Source organism: Clarias gariepinus, chromosome 28, assembly GCF_024256425.1.
Source record: "Clarias gariepinus isolate MV-2021 ecotype Netherlands chromosome 28, CGAR_prim_01v2, whole genome shotgun sequence".
NCBI classification, from domain to species: Eukaryota; Metazoa; Chordata; class Actinopteri; order Siluriformes; family Clariidae; genus Clarias; species Clarias gariepinus.
The window spans coordinates 13,705,634-13,724,453 of record NC_071127.1 but is presented as its reverse complement, the minus strand read 5'-3'; the positions used below and the strand labels follow the sequence as shown (position 1 = coordinate 13,724,453).

Here is an 18,820-nt window from a genome sequence, read left to right as displayed (position 1 = left end):
AAGAAAACACGGGAAAAGCAAACTGGTTAGAGATCGGGGAAAAAATTAGAACAAGAGGAAACGGAAAATTAGAGGAAAAAGGCAGAAAAAGAAATTGAGCACTTCAGTAGATTGATTTGGTTGAACTGACTGAGTTTGAGATAAAGCAAAAGAGGCAGGTAAAACTGTAAAAAGATGTTCCATTAATGTTAGTGCTGCTGCCTTTGTGGAACAGTCTCCAGCGTTCAGCTAACACTTCCCCACTCTACAAGATACAAAAACATGGACATATTAATACAGGGAAAAACAGTGAGGGTGGGAATTGGGAAATGTGTGACAAATGTAAGGGGCGGAATAACTGGTGAAAGGGAACTGGCAGCTGGGCGCTAGTGAGGGAGGAATGTAAAACGAAGGACTGGGAAGCAGCGGGAAAGTGGAGGATTGGAACAAAAAGCGTGGTCGGGCAGGTGGGAGATGGGAAGAGGAGTCTCGCGGGAGGGAAATGGGAGAAGGAGTATTGAAGGTGGGGAATGGAAGAGGAATCTGGCCGGTGAGAATTGGGAAGATGAGTCTTGCAGGTAGGAAATGGGAAGTGTGGGAAATAGGTGGAATAAACTGGAATGCAGGGTCTGGTTGATGGGGAAAATGGACGAGGAGGCTGGTTGCTGGGAATGGGTCGGAATAAACAGGAAAACATGGTGCGGCAGGTGCAACTAAGAATTGGGATGTAAGGAATTAAGATCGGTTGGCTCAGGTGGTTGGGATGTATGAACGTGGACATGAAAAGCAGTGCCTTGAAGTGGCAGGCAACTGGAGAATATGAAAATTTGGAATAGAATGTGGGGACCTGGTTGGAGAACCAAACAAAACACCAAACGCGACTGACTATGGCTCTGATTTCGGGGAGGAGAACTCTCACCAGGAATTTGCGCTTCTGTTTCCAGTGGTTGCCCTGGGCGTTGGTGGACATGTGGGCCTCAGTGACGATCCGAATCAGCTCCCATTCCTCCTGCGATGGCTCAGGTCGCTCCCACACCATCTTCTGCATCTCCTCACGCTTCCGGCGCTCACGGTTCTCCTCGATCAGCTTACGTTTGGCCATACGCTTGCTGTCATCCAGCACCACTTTAGGAAGGGCGAGATAGACGAGATTGGAGGTTTATTCTTGATAATCTCAAAACTTGATGTATGACTACATAGCAACAAATAAGTCTAAAAAAACGATTGATCTGCAGCATCATAGAAAAGTCAGCACCTATTAAATAGTTCCAAGACTGATGGAAAGTGTAATATTATTAATTATTGTAGTGCGATTCAATTAGATGATAATAAAGATGTTGACTCACAGGGAGTTTCAGCTGAAATTATTTCAACTCCACTTAATAAAATGGCGATGGCCTAAATGACCACTGATACAGTAGCTGCTCTCGAGTAATGATGCTGCTGATTACCTCCGGTTAAGTTATTTAATAAGTTGTTTTTAATGTTTTTGTTTTTTCAGCCAGCCAGAAATCTCATTAGTATTTAGTCTAGAGTCCGAGCCAAAAAAGTCGGGACATGGGACCAAAAAAATAATAATTTGAGACCATGTGACTCGTACTTCTGGGTCAGTCTTTCAATACGGAAAGTAAGTCAAGAGGGATACCACAGGAACTAATACTGCTCATTAAACAGGACAAGTACGCTAGGATAATTTTATTACTAATTATAAGCACAAATGTCAGTCATGGTCTCGATTAAAATTTTATTTATTTATTTCTAAAAAATTTTGGTCTGTACAATCTCAAGTTTCCAAATCTGTAAAATAATTATTATTACATAATAATAATAATAAAAAAGAAATATAAATGATATGTCTCTTATGTAGGCCGGTGAAATCAATTATGACATGAACACTTACAGTCGGTCGCCATTCCAACAGCAATGCATTTCTTGAAGCGGCATTCCTGGCACTGGTTCCGCGTGACTTTGTCGATTACACATTTCCCCTCGTATTTACATGCATAGGTCGGGTTCAGGTTCTTCTGGATCGTACGCCTGAAGAAACCCTGGGGAGAAGAGAAACATGTCCACTGGGGATTGCACAAACCCGTGCGCTCTTAGTGCCAGTGCCAAGAGTGTGGGGAGGATTGTGTACGAGAGGGTTTCTGGTACAAAACTCATTACACACTTTACACAACTGTTTTTCTATACAATTGGTTCCCTATGTAGGATTTCAATTTATCTATAGAAATTAGAAGTAACGCTGGAGCTTTATGTCCAGACAGAGAGCGTAAAGTTTTCTTGCTAACATGACAAACTGTCTGATTAACTTCCATCTGATTTACCCCCCAAAAAAACAAATGTTCATAACTGCAATAACATAAGTGAAAACTGGCTTGTTTTTACATACATTTTACAATGCAATTTTTTATTAAAAGTGGATAAAAATGTTAATCATGGAATACATGTTCAGTGCTGGTGTGGTATGGGTGGAACGAAACACTTGGGTACACAATCATGATTCTCACCTTGCAGCCCTCACAGGTGATACACCGGTAATGGTATCCTGTCGCCTTGTCTCCACACACTACACAAAGTTCGTCCTTGTCCAGGTAACTTGGTATGTACCCTGAAGAGGAAACAGAAATAGCAAAGATCTACATTAGGAATAAGGAATTTGTGCACACTGCTAAACATGGCACCTTACTAAATGAAAATATCTTAAATCCAATCAAATTTGTCTAGGGAGATAGATGGATGTATAGCTATATGGATGGATGGATGGATGAATGGATAGCTAGATGGATGGATGCTGGAAAATATATTGAATCTAATCAAATAAATCTAGGTAGATGGATATATAGATGGATAGATGGATGGATGGATGGATAGATGGAGTACTTTATTAATCCCAAGAGGAAATTGTATAAAATTGAATAATAAAAATGGTATAGTGTTTTTGATAAGGTTATATGGAACGTACAGGGGTGTTCAAGTCAAACCAGGACTTGTTAAGCTACACATGGCGCTCCTGAGAGTTGGAGATCTCATCTCGTTTGACTATTTTGGGGCATAAATTTCCCAAAATACTGTAGTTCGTGCTCTATTGGCACAAAATTTTGGTTCTAGAGAATAAAAGCTTAAAATTAGCCAAAAGGTTTTTGCCAACAGAGGAATAAATTTATGCTTTGAAATGGCAAAAATATGTCTAAAACCTTGAATGATCCTGTATTTGCATTGTTGTAATTTGCTGTCATCAACCCTTTGACTAGATGCGGTGCCACTGAAAATGTTCTTTACAATGTGTGATTAAATAATTTAAACAATGAAAGCATGAAAGATGCTTTAAATATACTGTAGAAATGCAGAATAACTGAAGAGCAGACTAAACAAGATTGTCAGGGATTTTTACATGTAACAGAGGACAAATTGAGCCTTGCCAGGAAAACAAAGTCGTGGAAACTTACTAACTCCTATTCAAGTACCACTCACTCAACTCATCGTCAATACTGCTTAATCCTGTATTCAAGGTCACGGGAAGCCTGGATAGGAGGATCCCAGGAGGGTCGAGGCGGGGTACACCCTGGTCAGGGTGCCAATCCATCGCAGGGCACACAGACATACACACACTCTCACACTTATTCACACACTATGGGCAATTTGAGAACACCAATTAGCCCCTAACCTACATGTCTTTGGACTGTGGGAGGAAACCCACCAAGCACGGGGAGAACATGCAAACTCCATGCACACAGAGACGGGAGTCAAGCCTACACCACCGTGCTGCCTTCAAGTACCACATAAAGTACAAATCAATAGCGGTCCCAAACAAGCTAAGCTAAATCCTAAGCACTCATGCAGTGGGTGTTGTTGAAGCACAACTTTAGACAGGAGCTCACACCAGGAGCTCCAGAACATGAATCGATAATGTTTATGATCAATAAGAGCGCATAAGGTCATTGCCCCAGCAAGACCAGGCCTTCTGCTTCTCTGCATGTGTCCCAACTGGCATGTTGGGAAATCAATAATACACTAAACAATACAAGCCATTAAAAAATCCTCAATGAACAGCATGCCGAGAACAAGTATAAACCCATATACACTGTACAATGAATTGAATAGTGCTCTCAGTGCCTTATTTATAGAGCTGGAGAAGGAAAATCACTGTACTGTTTACTGTACAATATCACTCCTACTAACACGTAATAATGTTAAATGATTTGTGGAGTAGGAAAACACACACGTACAAATAAGATCAATAGATATTATTATAGATAGATAATTAACTTATTTAGTCGTTTAAAGTATTAAATCACTTTTTTTATTTTCATATTTTATTATGTTATTAGTTGTGGCTATTATTATTATTATTATTATTATTATTATTATTATTATTAACACATCCACAACTAAGAACATAATTTACTATAATAATAAATAAAATAAAAATAATAAGTGTTCTTAAATGTTTTAAATTCTTTTCTTTTTTATAATATAAAAATTGTTCTCATATGTAATGTAATGTTGTTAATAATAGTAACAGCATTACATTACAACTAAAAACATAAATTATAAAATTTAGAAATAGAAGACATTATTATTATTATTATTATTATTATTATTATTAATATAATAAATTATGTTCTTAGTTGTTGGTGTTAATTATTATTATTAATAACACATCCACATCTAAGAACATAATTTATAACATTAAAGAAATGAATGATGTAATAATAATAATAATAATAATAATAATAATAATTATTATTATTATTATTATTAAAGAACGTCCTATAATAAAATATAGGGTAATAATTAAGTGTTTTTACACCTTAATTTATTTATTTATTTATTTTTATTACATTTTATTTACATGGACATATTCACATGCCAAAACCTTTTTTACTTCTTGTCTTTAATTATGGGACCTGCTATAATAATAATAATATAACACATACACAACTAAGAAGATTATAATATATAAAATAAAGAAATAGAAGATGTAATACCCGAATGAATAATGAATGACAAATAAATAAAAAAAATATGTAAAATAATAATTGCACAATACATATTACAGTGGTACAGGAAGCAGCAGCCCATTTATTAGAAAAATTAATAAAACTGTATTTCTCCAATATTAAAAAATAACTTAAATATCTGTTTCTATTACCAATATATTTTACAGATTATTTTAAACACAATTTAAACTGCAAATGCCAAATTCATAAAAACGGGAAAAAAAACGCTTTGCCGTGATTTATCACAACGTAACTATTTTTCGTCTCTACCTACGCTACCATGTGTATGCGTCACAATGTGAAATTGCTTCCTCAGTACCTTTCTTATGCGGCACCTCCAACCACTGCATCTGAAAAAAGTCTGGGCTGCCGTCAGAGAAGTAATCAGGCTGCTGGTAGTGGCTAAGTGGCACCTCCATGGTGCAGAACTCGCTTTTAAACGCCGGGTTGCTGCCTGGATAAGTGCCTGGGTACATGGTAGGGTATGGCTGGCCGGACGGCCAGGCCTGCTCCATGCAAGGAGGGTTGTGGTGAAGCGGCTGAGACTCGCAATGGCCAAAAGTGGATCCGTCGCCACCGTACATACAATATTCACCGCCGCCTGGTACGGTGTAGCCTCCGGCCACGCCGTGCGGCATCTCATACATATCCGGCATACAGTAATTCATCACCGCCCTCTTTTAAGGAACAACGATAAACTGGGTAGTTCTAAGGTTCTAAGAGCAATGGATCACGGATGAACAAAGACGTACTGTCATTAGTGCATAAGGGGAACAATGTGTAACAAAAAGGTTAGAAAAAAAAATACGATAAATATTATTAGCTGTAACAGATACAAACTCTTGGATATGTATTTTAACAAAGCCAGTGGGGCAAAAAATACCCAGAGGACACACGGCTTTATATATGACGCACGACCCACCCCGACTACCCCTCGTCCGGCCGAATCGGGAGGCAGATTTATAACAATGCATTCTTCTAATCTGACTTTAACCCAATCCCGGAAACTCGGAGCTCGCTCAGATTAGAGCCAAGCGTAGCATTCTTCACCAGCATGTTGACTGTGATGCCTCAAATCTATCTCTAATCTTCGGTGATACATCAATGAGAAGTATGAGTGTTTCATTATTATCAATATAAATAACTGTAACTAACAAACTCCTATAAAGGCTTAGCGTTAATCCTCCTGAAAGCCAAAGTGCCGAGTTACTTTGGCTTTCATAAGCTCATATGATATGAATCTGCACTAATCCATAATGATATTACACTGGATAACAATAAATGCTTACTTGTCACACCCACTTATTGCTTTATAACGTCGGAGAACACCAAGAAGCTCAGGCTTTAATCAAACCGAAGCCAGAGCTCGTTCACGTGCAATAATGTGCGTGTTAACATAAGCATGAAGAGCAGATTCCATCCAGACTTATATATTGTATTCATCTAGAATTGTAATATTTCATCTTTAAACATCCTATGATGAGGTGTTGAATCTTTGACTGTAATTAAAGTTAGGTAATGGACTTAATATTTAACATGGTATTATGGATAGAATAATAAAATGGACTAATACTAATCACTTACTGTATACACCCAGGAGTAAACTTTAAATTCGATCAATTTTATTTGCTTTCAGAAGATTCCAATAATTCATTCAAGTTTCCATGAACTTTTCAGTTCTGAATAAAAAAACAAAACAAATCAAAGACTTCCTTAATCATTAAAAAAACTATCCATTGGACTGACAATAACAACTATAAAAACAAACCAAAAACAAAGGGATAATGGATAGCTAGATGGATGATAATATCTTAAATCTAATCAAATTTGTCTAGGTAGATAAATAGATGGATGGATTATTTGCCTTCGGAAGATTCCAATAATTCATTCAAATTCATGACTTTTGCAGTTTTAAATAAAAAAAACAAATCACAGACGTTTTAAATTATTTAAAAGAAAAAAATTATTGGATGGACAGTAACAACTACAAAAAAACCAAAACAAACCAAAACAATTAAAAACAAACCCAGATCATGGTTGCAGACGGCCACGGCTAAGACAATTAAGCGATAAGCACGGAACAGCTGTTTACAGCAGGGGCCTCTGAGGCAAATCTGCTCCTGATCACAAGCTTAACTCGAGTTTAACTTTTTGATGAGGCGATGTCCTCACATACACGGGGTATTTCCAAAAGTACTTCACCCGATAAACAACTTCAGACAGGCAGCGATGCAACACTGGGCGACACTGACTGTAGTCAGGCCTCGTTAAGTACAGTACTTGTAGCCTCATCAAGTCAAACTTTATTCCAATTGTTTACTTAATTGTTAACATATATATATATATATATATATATGTAATAATATACATAATATTTGTAATAAAATTTTGTACTGGTATTACAGCAAAAAAAAAAATGTAGTTGTAATTTAAATTCTAGGATAGGATCTGTCTCTCTCTCTCTCTCAAAAAAAAAAAAAAAAAAAAGATTTTGGGTTTTGTTGCATGAAACAATTAAAGTTCCCAGAAGCACTTTGTCTGGTTCTGCAGGATGTTTAGTAAAACCATTTTCTAAAAAAAAAAGCTCATTTTTTTATAAAGCTGCACAAATTCATGATTCAAATCATCTCATTGATTTCTGATTTATCCATTGCTATTTCCTGCTTTTTATAGTATATTTTTGAATGCAGAAACTTTTCTTAAAGACATCCCTTTTCTCCAGCAGCATCTGCCTACACAGTACTATCCAGGAATTATATAATGCTGTCTAGATAAGACTAAAAATGTCAAATTCACAATATGCCAAAAATATTCTTACCTCCTTTTTACACCAAAATGCAATCGGTCCTTCATATAAATTGACAATAGATTTTTTTTTTTTGGAGGAGAAAAAACCCAAATGTGTCCATACATGAGGAGTTCAGTCTCCGTGCCTACAGAAATGAGTCTGGCTTGGATCCATTTCCCGTACATCGATCACGCTCAAAAACGATCCCGAAGGTTAAAAAACTGACCCTTCTAATTTCAACAAGCAATTAAATATTCCCACAGCTCGGGAGGCAAGATGAGAGCTGAGTGCCTGCTTGGGCAGTGAACCTACAAGCCAGCTTTTCCACCCATTTATTCCCTCATTAATCGATCACTTAAGGTCTCATGGGTTCAAAGCTGGTCATGTCGAGTTTTTGGATAGGAGGCCATCGGGGATAGCATTGGGGATAGGGCCTGGTGTGACATAGCCGGATGTCCCCAGTGACACGGTGTTACCTGAAAACATTATGTCACTTAGCACTAATGGCCTAAAGGTGAGGTGAGGGAAAGCGAACAAAACACGGCCCTGTCCCGAAGAGTCCCCGACTCTACTCCCTGTTAGTCATAATTGGAGACAGATTGGACTTTGTATACTGCTTAATGGAATAGTCAGTTATGTGTTGGTGTATTAGGAGCTTTTGGTATTGACCAGAGGGGTGGGATGATTGATCATCTGACAGTAATCAGCAGAGAATCATAATACGTGCAGTCTTCTGGAACACATAGACATGCTCTAATCAGCTCAACTGTCCTGCGAAATCTTTTCTTAATACAGTGTCTTATTGGCAAATTATTGCTAATTCTTATCTTTTTTAAATTCAAGATTAAAGACCACTCTATATATATATATAGCAAAAGTCTTAGGCACCATATTACATGCTGTACCAATTTTGTTATATATGTTCATCATGTCTGCATAATTATGTACAAAATCATCCAGTATTTCCATATATAACTTAAAAATTTATAAATGAATAATGTTACAGGAGAATATGTGCATGGCTTAAAGAAAAAAAAAATGTACAAGACAGACCAGTTTTTAGATGGAAACAAAAAACCTAATGTATGCTCCTGGGATTTGCATAAAGATATAAAGGAGCGAGTGTGACAAGGTTACCAGAAGAATAAGGTGCCTAAGATATATACTTTTTGTTTTTGCGTGTATATTATTTCTTCATTATAATACATTGTGATTAAGCCAGAATTGGAGTGATCTGTTCTTGCACACATGATTTTTAAATATGCAACAAACATTTCAATACCCAGTCCGGCATAAAATATCAGGGTTCTCCTTCCTTGCCTAAGATAACACTGGTTTAATCAGTTACTGGTGAGAACACAGTTTTATTTTGACGTATATTTGGACCCCTCTCTCCTACAAACCCGATTTCAAAAAAGTTGGGACACTGTACAAATTGTGAATAAAAACAGAATGCAATGATGTGGAGGTTTCAAATTTCAATATTGTATTAAGAATAGAATATAGATAACCTATCAAATGTTGAAACTGAGAAAATGTTTCATTTTAAGGGAAAAATAAGTTAATTTTCAATTTCATGGCATCAACACATCTCATAAAAGTTGGGACAAGGCCATGTTTACCACTATGTGGAATCCCCTCTTCTTCTTATAACCGTCTGCAAACGTCTGGTGACTGAGGAGACAAGTTGCTCAAGTTTAGGAATAGGAATGTTGTCCCATTCTTGTCTAATACAGGCTTCTAGTTGTTCAACTGTCTTAGGTCTTCATCGCATCTTCCTCTTTATGATGCGCCAGATGTTTTCTATGGGTGAAAGATCTGGACTGCAGGCTGGCCATTTCAGTACCCGGATCCTTCTCCTACGCAGCCATGATGATGTAATTGATGCAGTATGTGGTCTGGCATTGTCATGTCGGAAAATGCAAGGTCTTCACTAAAAGAGAGACGACGTTTGGATGAAAGCATATGTTGTTCTAGAACTTGGATGTACCTTTCAGCATTGATGGTGCCTTTCCAGATGTGTAAGCTGCCCATGCCACACACACTCATGTAACCCCATACCATCAGAGATGCAGGCTTCTGAACTAAGCGCTGATAACAACTTTGGTTGTCCTTATCCTGATTAGTCCGGATGACATGGCGTTCCAGTTTCCCAAAAAGAACTTCAAATTTTGATTCGTCTGACCACAGTCCATTTTAAATGAGCCTTGGCCCAGAGAAAACGCCTGGGCTCTTGGATCATGTTTAGATATGGCTTCTTTTTTGACCCTGTAGAGTTTTAGCCGGCAACGGCGAATGGCACGGTGGATTGTGTTCACCGACGATGTTTTCTGAAAGTATTCCTGAGCCCATGTTGTGATTTCCATTACAGTAGCATTCCTGTATGTGATGCAGTGCCCAAAGATCACGGGCATCCGGTATGGTCTTCTGGCCTTGACCCTTACACACAGAGATTGTTCCAGATTCTCTGAATCTTTGGATGATATTTTGCATTGTAGATGATAACTTCAAACTCTTTGCAATTTTTCTCTGAGAAACTCCTTCCTAATATTGCGCCAATATTTTTCGCCGCAGCATTGGGGGAATTGGTGATCCTCTGCCCATCTTGACTTCTAAGAGACACTGCTACTCTGAGAGGCTCTTTTTATACCCAATCATGTTGCCAATTAACCTAATAAGTTGCAAATTGGTCCTCCAGCTGATTCTTATATGTACAGTTCACTTTCCCGGCCTCTTATTGCTACCTGTCCCAACGTTTTTGGAATGTGTAGCTTTCATAAAATCCAAAATGAGCCAATACTTGGCATGACATTTCAAAATGTCTCTCTTTCAACATTTTTATCTATATTCTATCCTGAATAAAATATTGTAATTTGAAACTTCCACATCATTGCATTCTGTTTTTATTCACAATTAGTACAGTGTCCCAACTTTTTTGGAATCGGGTTTGTACATACTTGAACAACTGTCAACATAGCCAACAGACAGAATGATTAATATACTGTTTAGATAGCATTACTCTTTATAATAATGCCAAAAGCAGTCATCAAACATTTAAGCATCAAATCATTGCACGTGTGCTGGTTTGGATTAAATACAGAGACTGAGAACTAAGACATCTACAGTAAGTGTGTCATAACTCCTAGAATTATTGATGTTTAATTATGCTCAGAAATAGCTCTGTAAGTGCAAGTACAATAAATATTAACACTGGCACAGTACTAACTGCTAGATGTAATCATCTTTGTTTGCTTCTCTTCTATAATAATAAAAAAAAAGTAAATAAAAAAAACCCCTGTGACCTGCAGAGCAAAAATAAGAACCAATATTCAGCCAGCAAAGCACATGAAGCAAAGTTGGGTTCAATGTAATAATAAAAAAAAAATTAATATCTGAATAATATATTAATTTATAGTATTGTGTAAAATCTTAAGCCGCCCATTATTTCTTGGTATTCAATTAAGTGATGTTGATTAAATTAAAGAAATCAGACCCACATGTTTTTCTGCTACAGGCTACAGAGAACCCAAAGATACAATTAGAGGTTTCAGTACTTCACATATTTCTTATGGTGCTGAAAACAAAAAACATCCAATTCTGCTGTTAACAAAAGAGTGTGGATGTTTATATAGCCTATATTTAAAAGTAGCTGTATTATACATACAATAATTCATTGTTTAGCCAAAAAAAGCTTCTTCTTTTAACCCATTGATTTTTCACGTATCATTTAACTTAAATATACAAACTGTTTTACTGTTTAAATTCAACAAACTTCTATCAAACGTAATATTAACAGTGTCATGCATGAACCCTGTACCCCTCTAAAGACTAACGCGACGGGTATTGCTTATGATCGCAAACAAATGGTGAAGCAGATTTTGTGTGAGTCAGCCCGCCAGCTGGCTTATAAACCAGATTCTGGGAAGACATTTAACAACAGCATCTCTTTATAGCTGGTGCCTCGCTGATGACCAAGCGAAGAGTCTTTAAAGACACTTACTGGCCTTATTGTTTTCTAAAAAGCACACCTCTCCCACACTACGCTAATGACAAACATGCCAACAAGCTTAAGAACAACTCAGGACAATAGGGACCATACTGCTGGTGAGTCAGGGCTTAATTTGGATTACGTCGCATGTAAAAGTTACACGTCGATGATGCAATAGCAGATTTAAAGGGCCGCTAGAAGAAAAACAGGTAACAGATTTGACCAACAGCACGTGTAAGATCTGACCGGTCAGGATGTAAATAACATTAATAGGATAAATATGCAAAGAAATGAAGGGTAAAACGTATCTTTATGAATAAAAGTATAGACAAAATAAAAATAAAGAAATAACTTATAACTATAAAATAACTGTCTACTGGTATATACCCATATCTTTTACTGGGATGTAAATAGCTAAACTAATTCTTAAAATTGGGCCATGATAATGGGACAGCCTTCATTTTAAAGAGAAAAACTTTGCAAAGAATGCAGTGGGAATGGTTCTTATCATCCACTATAACTGTGTAATGTATTTAAAATAAAATATTATATTCTTAAAACCACAACTCTGTTGAAGTTAAGTCGATATGAATGTGCTCAATCTAATATGTCATAGTTTTTTATAGTAACAGCTAGTTTACTAGAGCTTCGATTTTCTTCTTACTTCTTTTCCAGCAAAGTACTTGCAGATTAATCACGTTAGTCAAAATTATCACTTCTTCTTTCGGATTTATGGCATGGTTGGTGCAATACCGCCACCTTCTGGACTGGAGTGTGGTGCAGAATATTGCCGAAGGAATAAACAATAACTACGACAAAATTGTGGCTCTGTGTGAGAAATAAGGATATTTAAACAATCAACAAGACAAGTTTAATGGTTAATAAATGATTAAAGTTCTATAGTTTTGACTACTTTAAAACCTCTAAGAAATATAGCACAAAATTGAGACAAAATGGGCAGTAAACATCTACCCATGATTCATCTATGATTCACAGCTCTACAGATTATGAAACCTTTATGCCAGACACTGCACATAACTATACCCTAACGGTAAACAAATGGAAGGCTAATGCATTTGTTTTTGTCTTGTAAATGAAAAACTGCCATAATGCAAGTCATACCAGTACTAAAAGTCTGTAGTTACAAAAAAATTATTGTTAGAAAGAAATCAACATTGGGAATGGTAAGAGTGGCTCATCACGTCACCATTCATCATCATGGATTATTCTGATAACATCATGTCCCTTAATGTTTTTCCCCTTTTACTTATACTAGCACATCCCTGTTTTATTACATGGCTGTCGTTATTGCTTAATGCTTAATATTTCAACTTAAACCTACAGACCCAGGCATTGTAAATACTTCAGTTGTTTGTGAGCCCATATAAACCTATGCACTATTGTATCTGGCTAAGGTTACAAGCTCATAAAACTATGTCGGAAAGGTCTAGGGTAAGGCCTCCTTATTGTGTCTTTGAAAGTGAATTTAATGTTCTGTAATTGCAGAGAATATATATTACGTCTGATCCAACATTTTAACACAAGTGCCTTGGGGGACTTGAGTATCCATTACGAACTCTCGGGGTCAGAAAAGAGTTCATGGTAGGTTTAACAATGCCTGAATCTTCTATGCATGTACAGTAATAAAACTGCAAATGCCTGTACATTCAAAATATTTGTAAAAAAATAATTGAATTTTTTTTTCTGTTTGTTTGTGCATGCATTACGTTAAAAGTTCTAAATGAATTTTAATGGGGTTTTCACAAAGGTGTTTGGTCGAGCTTGGGGTAACATATGGGCCAAGTTTCATTTCAATCGGCACACAGGAAGAGAAGATATGCTACTTTGAATTTTAAATGTAAAAACAATTTTTACATCATAAGAATTGACCTAAAAAACATTAGTTAATCTCAAAATTCAACAGATGGCGCTGTGCATTTTTTAAATACACGCTTATGAGTGTGCAAATGATACTGTACTAATAAACGTGATCTCACATCTTCATTCCGCGCACTTCGTGGTCACACCTAAAGATTGTAGTTCATTCCAAAATTCAACAGTACATTTTTTTTTAAAAACGCGCTCAAAAGTTTGTGATTACTTTCTAACTTCATGCATTTTTTTTTCTTTGGATTTCCCCAATTTTATCTCTAATTTAGTCAATTTAGCCGATTCCCACCCGTCTTTATAGCATTCCCCAATCAAGGCGACAACTAACACCCAGGGAGTGTGAATGCCATCACATATTTTCTCCGAGACACGTGACGCCAGCCAACTTCTTCCTTTTGAACTGCTCGCTCACACGCCGTCGAGAGCTCACAGAAGCCGAAGATTGGCTTAGAGCGCTCCTGAGAGTTCCTTCCATCCCTCCTCCCTGAAAGACTCCACTTTGGGGGCCCGAACTGGAATAGTATTTGACTCCCAACCTCAGCAATTAAACAATTTATTTTATTTGTATGCTTTATTTCTCTTGGATGTTGTACACAAATGGATAAAAAAAAAAAAAAAAAAAACACAACCTACAAAACATAAAAAAAAAAAAAGTTTTTATTTCGTTTTATTTACTACACTGCTTATCCAATATAAGACCTTCTGCTGGGTGGGCTAGTAGTCAGTAATAGCCATAGCAGATAAATTATACTATAAGACCAATAATTATTTCATCAGGCCTGGCGTCTGATTGCTTCTCGTGAGAATGTTTCCTCAAACATTATTCAACAAATGATTCTCATAGCACATTGTAACATAAATAAAGTGGTGGGATTTTTGATTTTCGCTTTCCAACAACAGCAAAGAAAAAAAAAAAAAAAATCCATGAAGTTAATCGACTCTGCCCCACTTCACGAGGACTGATTATAAATGCTATGTTTATTCAGAATGTGATTTTATATCCGGGCTCCTCGCCAGGCAAGGCTGTGAATCTGATTTGAGCGCTAATCCGCAAGATTTTTCACAAACTCCCCATTTTGACATGTACGGAGCTTGGGATCGGGGGAAACGGAAATGTAATTAGGTTGAAAATTTGTTGTTTTTTTGAGTAGCCGAGGAAAGTTAGCTGGCTGCGCGGCTGTTATTCGAGTCTTCGTAAAATGTTTCCGAACAGCCAAGTGAAATGAAACTTGTGGACGAAACCAGAACATTATTAACAAAATAAACCTGCTCGGGAAAGCACGGTGTTGCTCTAACAGTCCGGGACCATGTGTCGAGACTCAGAGCGAAACCTCCTGGCTCGAGTGATAATAAACACACACACACACACACACACGCGCAGTGATGTGGTTTTAGAGTTCATGGTGGTTTAGCGTCAGGCACATACAGTACAGTACAGATGAGTGACGAATCAAAAGAAAAAGCCGCTGACGCTCTTGCACTTATGCGTTTTGCTACTGCGGTGTGGATCCTCTTCTGCTCTTGTAAGCGAGTCGCTGCCGCTAACGCTGAAACACCAACTCTTTAAAAAAAACAGTGTTCCTTGATCCGGTTTGTATCTACAGGATTACAGAATGTTTCCACAAATGCTTTTGTTTTTCTTACATTTGTCAGAAAGACTCCAAAGAATCCAGGAAGTTCATGCGGTGCTGAGGATCCTTCATACTGTGCAAAAGTTCTCTGAAGTTTCCTTCATCAGCTCCAAGCTTCTGAGGTTGTAGAACATGAAACCAGTAGACAGTGAAAACGGGTTTCATGATGGTGTGCCGAGTGCAGCTTTAGATTCCTGTTCTGTTGGAGCTCATTGTGTATCTATACAGCTTTATTCTGTATCCAGGATAACAGGGAGCTTGGAGCCTATCCCAGGAGACAAGGCGGAATGCAGCATGGCTTCACACACACTGTAGGCAATTTGGGAACACCAGTTAGCCTAATCTGCCATGTCTTTGGACTGTGGGAGGAAACCGGAGTACTAGGAGGAAACCCACCAAGCACGGTTAGAACATGCCAACTCCATGCACACAGAGGCGGGAATTAAACCTGGACCCTGGAGGTGCAAGGCGACAGTCTAACCCACTGTGGTCGCCTTCTCTAATCACTATGATTACTAAAGCTTGAAATAAACTGTCTTCATCTTACAAGAGTAAAAAGATTTCCCCTTGCTGTGACATTATTTTAAACATTATTCTTGCCCAGATGCCCAGCAGGGTGACGCCATGGGCCGGATGCATTATATGATGATTCAAGTGGATTCCATTGTAGTTAATCACTTAATATTCCATGAGATATTATTCTACACTATAGTATACACCATAGTATTACGGTGGATTTGCCGACACTCCCATTGTGGGTACAATAGGACTCAGGGTAGGCACTGTGGCACTTCAATGGGTAGCGCTGTAGTACTATGGTGTGTATCAAAATAGTCTGGTGAATATCATAGTACTTATTGGGTATCACAGTGAAAATCAAAGTATTTAACACATACTGCACCATATTAGTACATACTAATAGTATGGCATAGTACAGGTAGTGCCATATTAGAACTTTGTTGAACTTTGGTAACCTCCGTGATACCCAATAGGTAACATGGTATTCACAAACGTATTGTGTATTATCCTTGGGAAGGGACCGTAACAGGTAAAATGGCACTGCTGAGGTGGCTACATACATATTAACATTATGGTACATGAACATGTATGACATATATTTTGAACCATATCATGGTGTGCGATCCATAGTATCATAGTATCGTACATTTTACATACTAAACATAGTGAATTTACAATGGTGGAATCATGTATCAGAGTGGGGTAGATAAGTAGATATCAGCAAATTAGTACTGTACATCATTTCATTTTACACACAACAATCTTCTTTTACCCTTATATATATATATATATATATAAAACATGTATATACAGTACTGTGCAAAAGTCTTAGGCACCATATTATATGCTGTACCAATTTTGTTATACATGTTTATCATGTCTGCATAATTATGTACAAAATCATTCAGTATTTCTATATATAACTCAGAAATTAATAAATAAAAAACAATATATGTAAAGAATATATGCATGGCTGTAAAGATCAAAACAATAAAGTATATATATATATATTCTCCAGCAAGCTCAGTAAAACCTAACAGCTGTTTAACTTATAGTTCTGTGCAAAAGATTTGGACACATACAAAAATATGGCATAAGCTAAATATGCTTTTGAAAACATTTCTGCATAAAAGAAACTTCTATAAAGAGCAATAAAGAGGAATAAAATAAACAATCAATATTTGAAGTGAAAACTTATTGTTTAAAATCAGGAGTTTTAGTCACAGATTTGTGCAGTTTTATGGGAAAACAGCTGGTAGGTTTTACTGAGCTTGCTGGAGAATACGAGTTCTTCTGGTAACTTTGTCACACTCGCTCCTTTATATTCTTATGCAAATCCCAGGTCTGTCTTGTACTATATACTGTATTTCTTTCTTTACAGCCATGCATATACTCTCCTGTAATGTTATTTATTTATTAATTTTTAAGTTATATATCGAAACGCTGAATGATTTTGAACATAATTATGCAGACATGATAAACATATATAACAAAATTGGTACAGCATATAATATGGTGCCTAAGACTTTTGCACAGTACTGTGTGTGTGTGTATATACTGTGTGTGTATGTGTGTGTATATATATATATATATATATATATATATACACATAAAACCGATTTCATGACTAATTGCTTCAGTTCTTGAGCATCATTATTGAATGAACTTAGTGGATCGTATAATATGCTGATACGCACCTGGGAGGAATTCTTTTATCGCATTGATGTTGCCCTTCGGTTTGCTGCAGGTGGTGGTCACATTGAACACTTGTAAGACAGGAAATAAAAGTTCATTGTAAGTAGAATACTTGTGACTTGGTTGGAGTTTTGTATAAGTTTTCCTTAATAAAATATTGCCGGTTAATTATTTTTGAATATATATATATATATATATATATATATATATATTCAGGTTACAATTACATTTTGCATTTCTATATTTGTCGTTGTTTCTATTTTAATTCTACTTTTTTTGTAAAAAATTGTACAGCTGTATATTCTATAACAAATATTTTTATTTTTATTCAACTAATCCTAAGTTTAATTATATTCTTCTAGTGCAATTTTCCTTCTATTGTAGTGAAATTGTTCTAATCTATTTTTGGGGCCATGGACAGTCGTCTATGTATTTGTGTGTGTGGTCGTGTATGGTCGTAAGCTGAAGTGGCTCAGTGGTTATCACTGTCGCCTTGCACCTCCAGGGTCCTGGTTCGATTCCCACCTCGGGTCTGTGTGCATGGAGTTTGTACATTCTTTCCATGCTTAGTGGGTTTCCTTCAGGTGTCCTCCAATAGTTCAAAGACATGCGGATTAGTTTAAGTGGAGTTCCCAAATTGCCCGTAGTGTGTGAGTGTGTGCCCGGCGATGGATTGGCACAAGGTCCAGGATATACTCCAGGGACCTTGTGACCCTGTACATAGGATAAAGCGGTACAGACGATTAGTGAGTAACAAGGCCACTCTGCGCTTTAAGCCCCCTCTAGAGGTGATTTCCAAAAAGGGGAAAAAAAAAAAAAAAAAGTTCCCGAAACCTCATAAAAAGGTCAGTGGGTTTTTTCTGTCCATAAAAAAAGCATAATGATTTCCAGACATGAGCAGGCCTGGCCACATAAGTTATGAACTACTACTACTGGAGCCCACTAGAGCAATACTTCACTCAGTGAATGCTCAGTCATATGACGCTGAAAAAGCACATCGTTACACAAGGATCCATCTCTTTCCCAATAACACTTGCACCTCCAGCGAATTTTTTAATGAAAAAAATGTGACCATCAAAAAACTCTCTCGGCCTTTTCTTCATCAGAAGAACCGGTTAAAATATATAAATAAATATCTGTAATTGATTTTTATTATTCCCGTTATCTCAGCCTCTCTCGTGCTCGCTTGCTAAGACAGCGCCGGTCGTAATTGCCTGTGGAAAGAACGACTCCAAGCCTCCTTTAATGCTTTTTAATGGAAACCACATCACTTGCGTTCACCAAAGTTCTCACTGTAACAGGCTTTTATTAGGCGAGTTAATGAGAT

At 37.0% G+C, this 18,820-nt stretch overlaps 1 protein-coding gene across 9 annotated transcripts in view; it reads right to left on the bottom strand.

Annotated features, from left to right (window-relative positions):
- The window catches only part of thrb (thyroid hormone receptor beta), a 140,789-nt gene that overhangs the window by 11,501 nt on the left and 110,468 nt on the right, over positions 1 to 18,820 (bottom strand). For 6 of the 9 annotated variants that reach the window (XM_053490154.1, XM_053490160.1, XM_053490155.1 and 3 more), the window contains 4 exons: positions 17,496 to 17,564; positions 2,490 to 2,590; positions 1,880 to 2,027; positions 899 to 1,104 (listed from right to left, as the gene is read on the bottom strand). In XM_053490154.1, coding sequence (XP_053346129.1) covers positions 899 to 1,104; positions 1,880 to 2,027; positions 2,490 to 2,590; positions 17,496 to 17,564 — 524 coding nt within the window. Of the gene's footprint in view, positions 1 to 103; positions 1,105 to 1,879; positions 2,028 to 2,489; positions 2,591 to 17,495; positions 17,565 to 18,820 lie in introns of those variants that run through there. The other 3 variants (XM_053490161.1, XM_053490162.1, XM_053490159.1) reach the window with 2 other exon arrangements.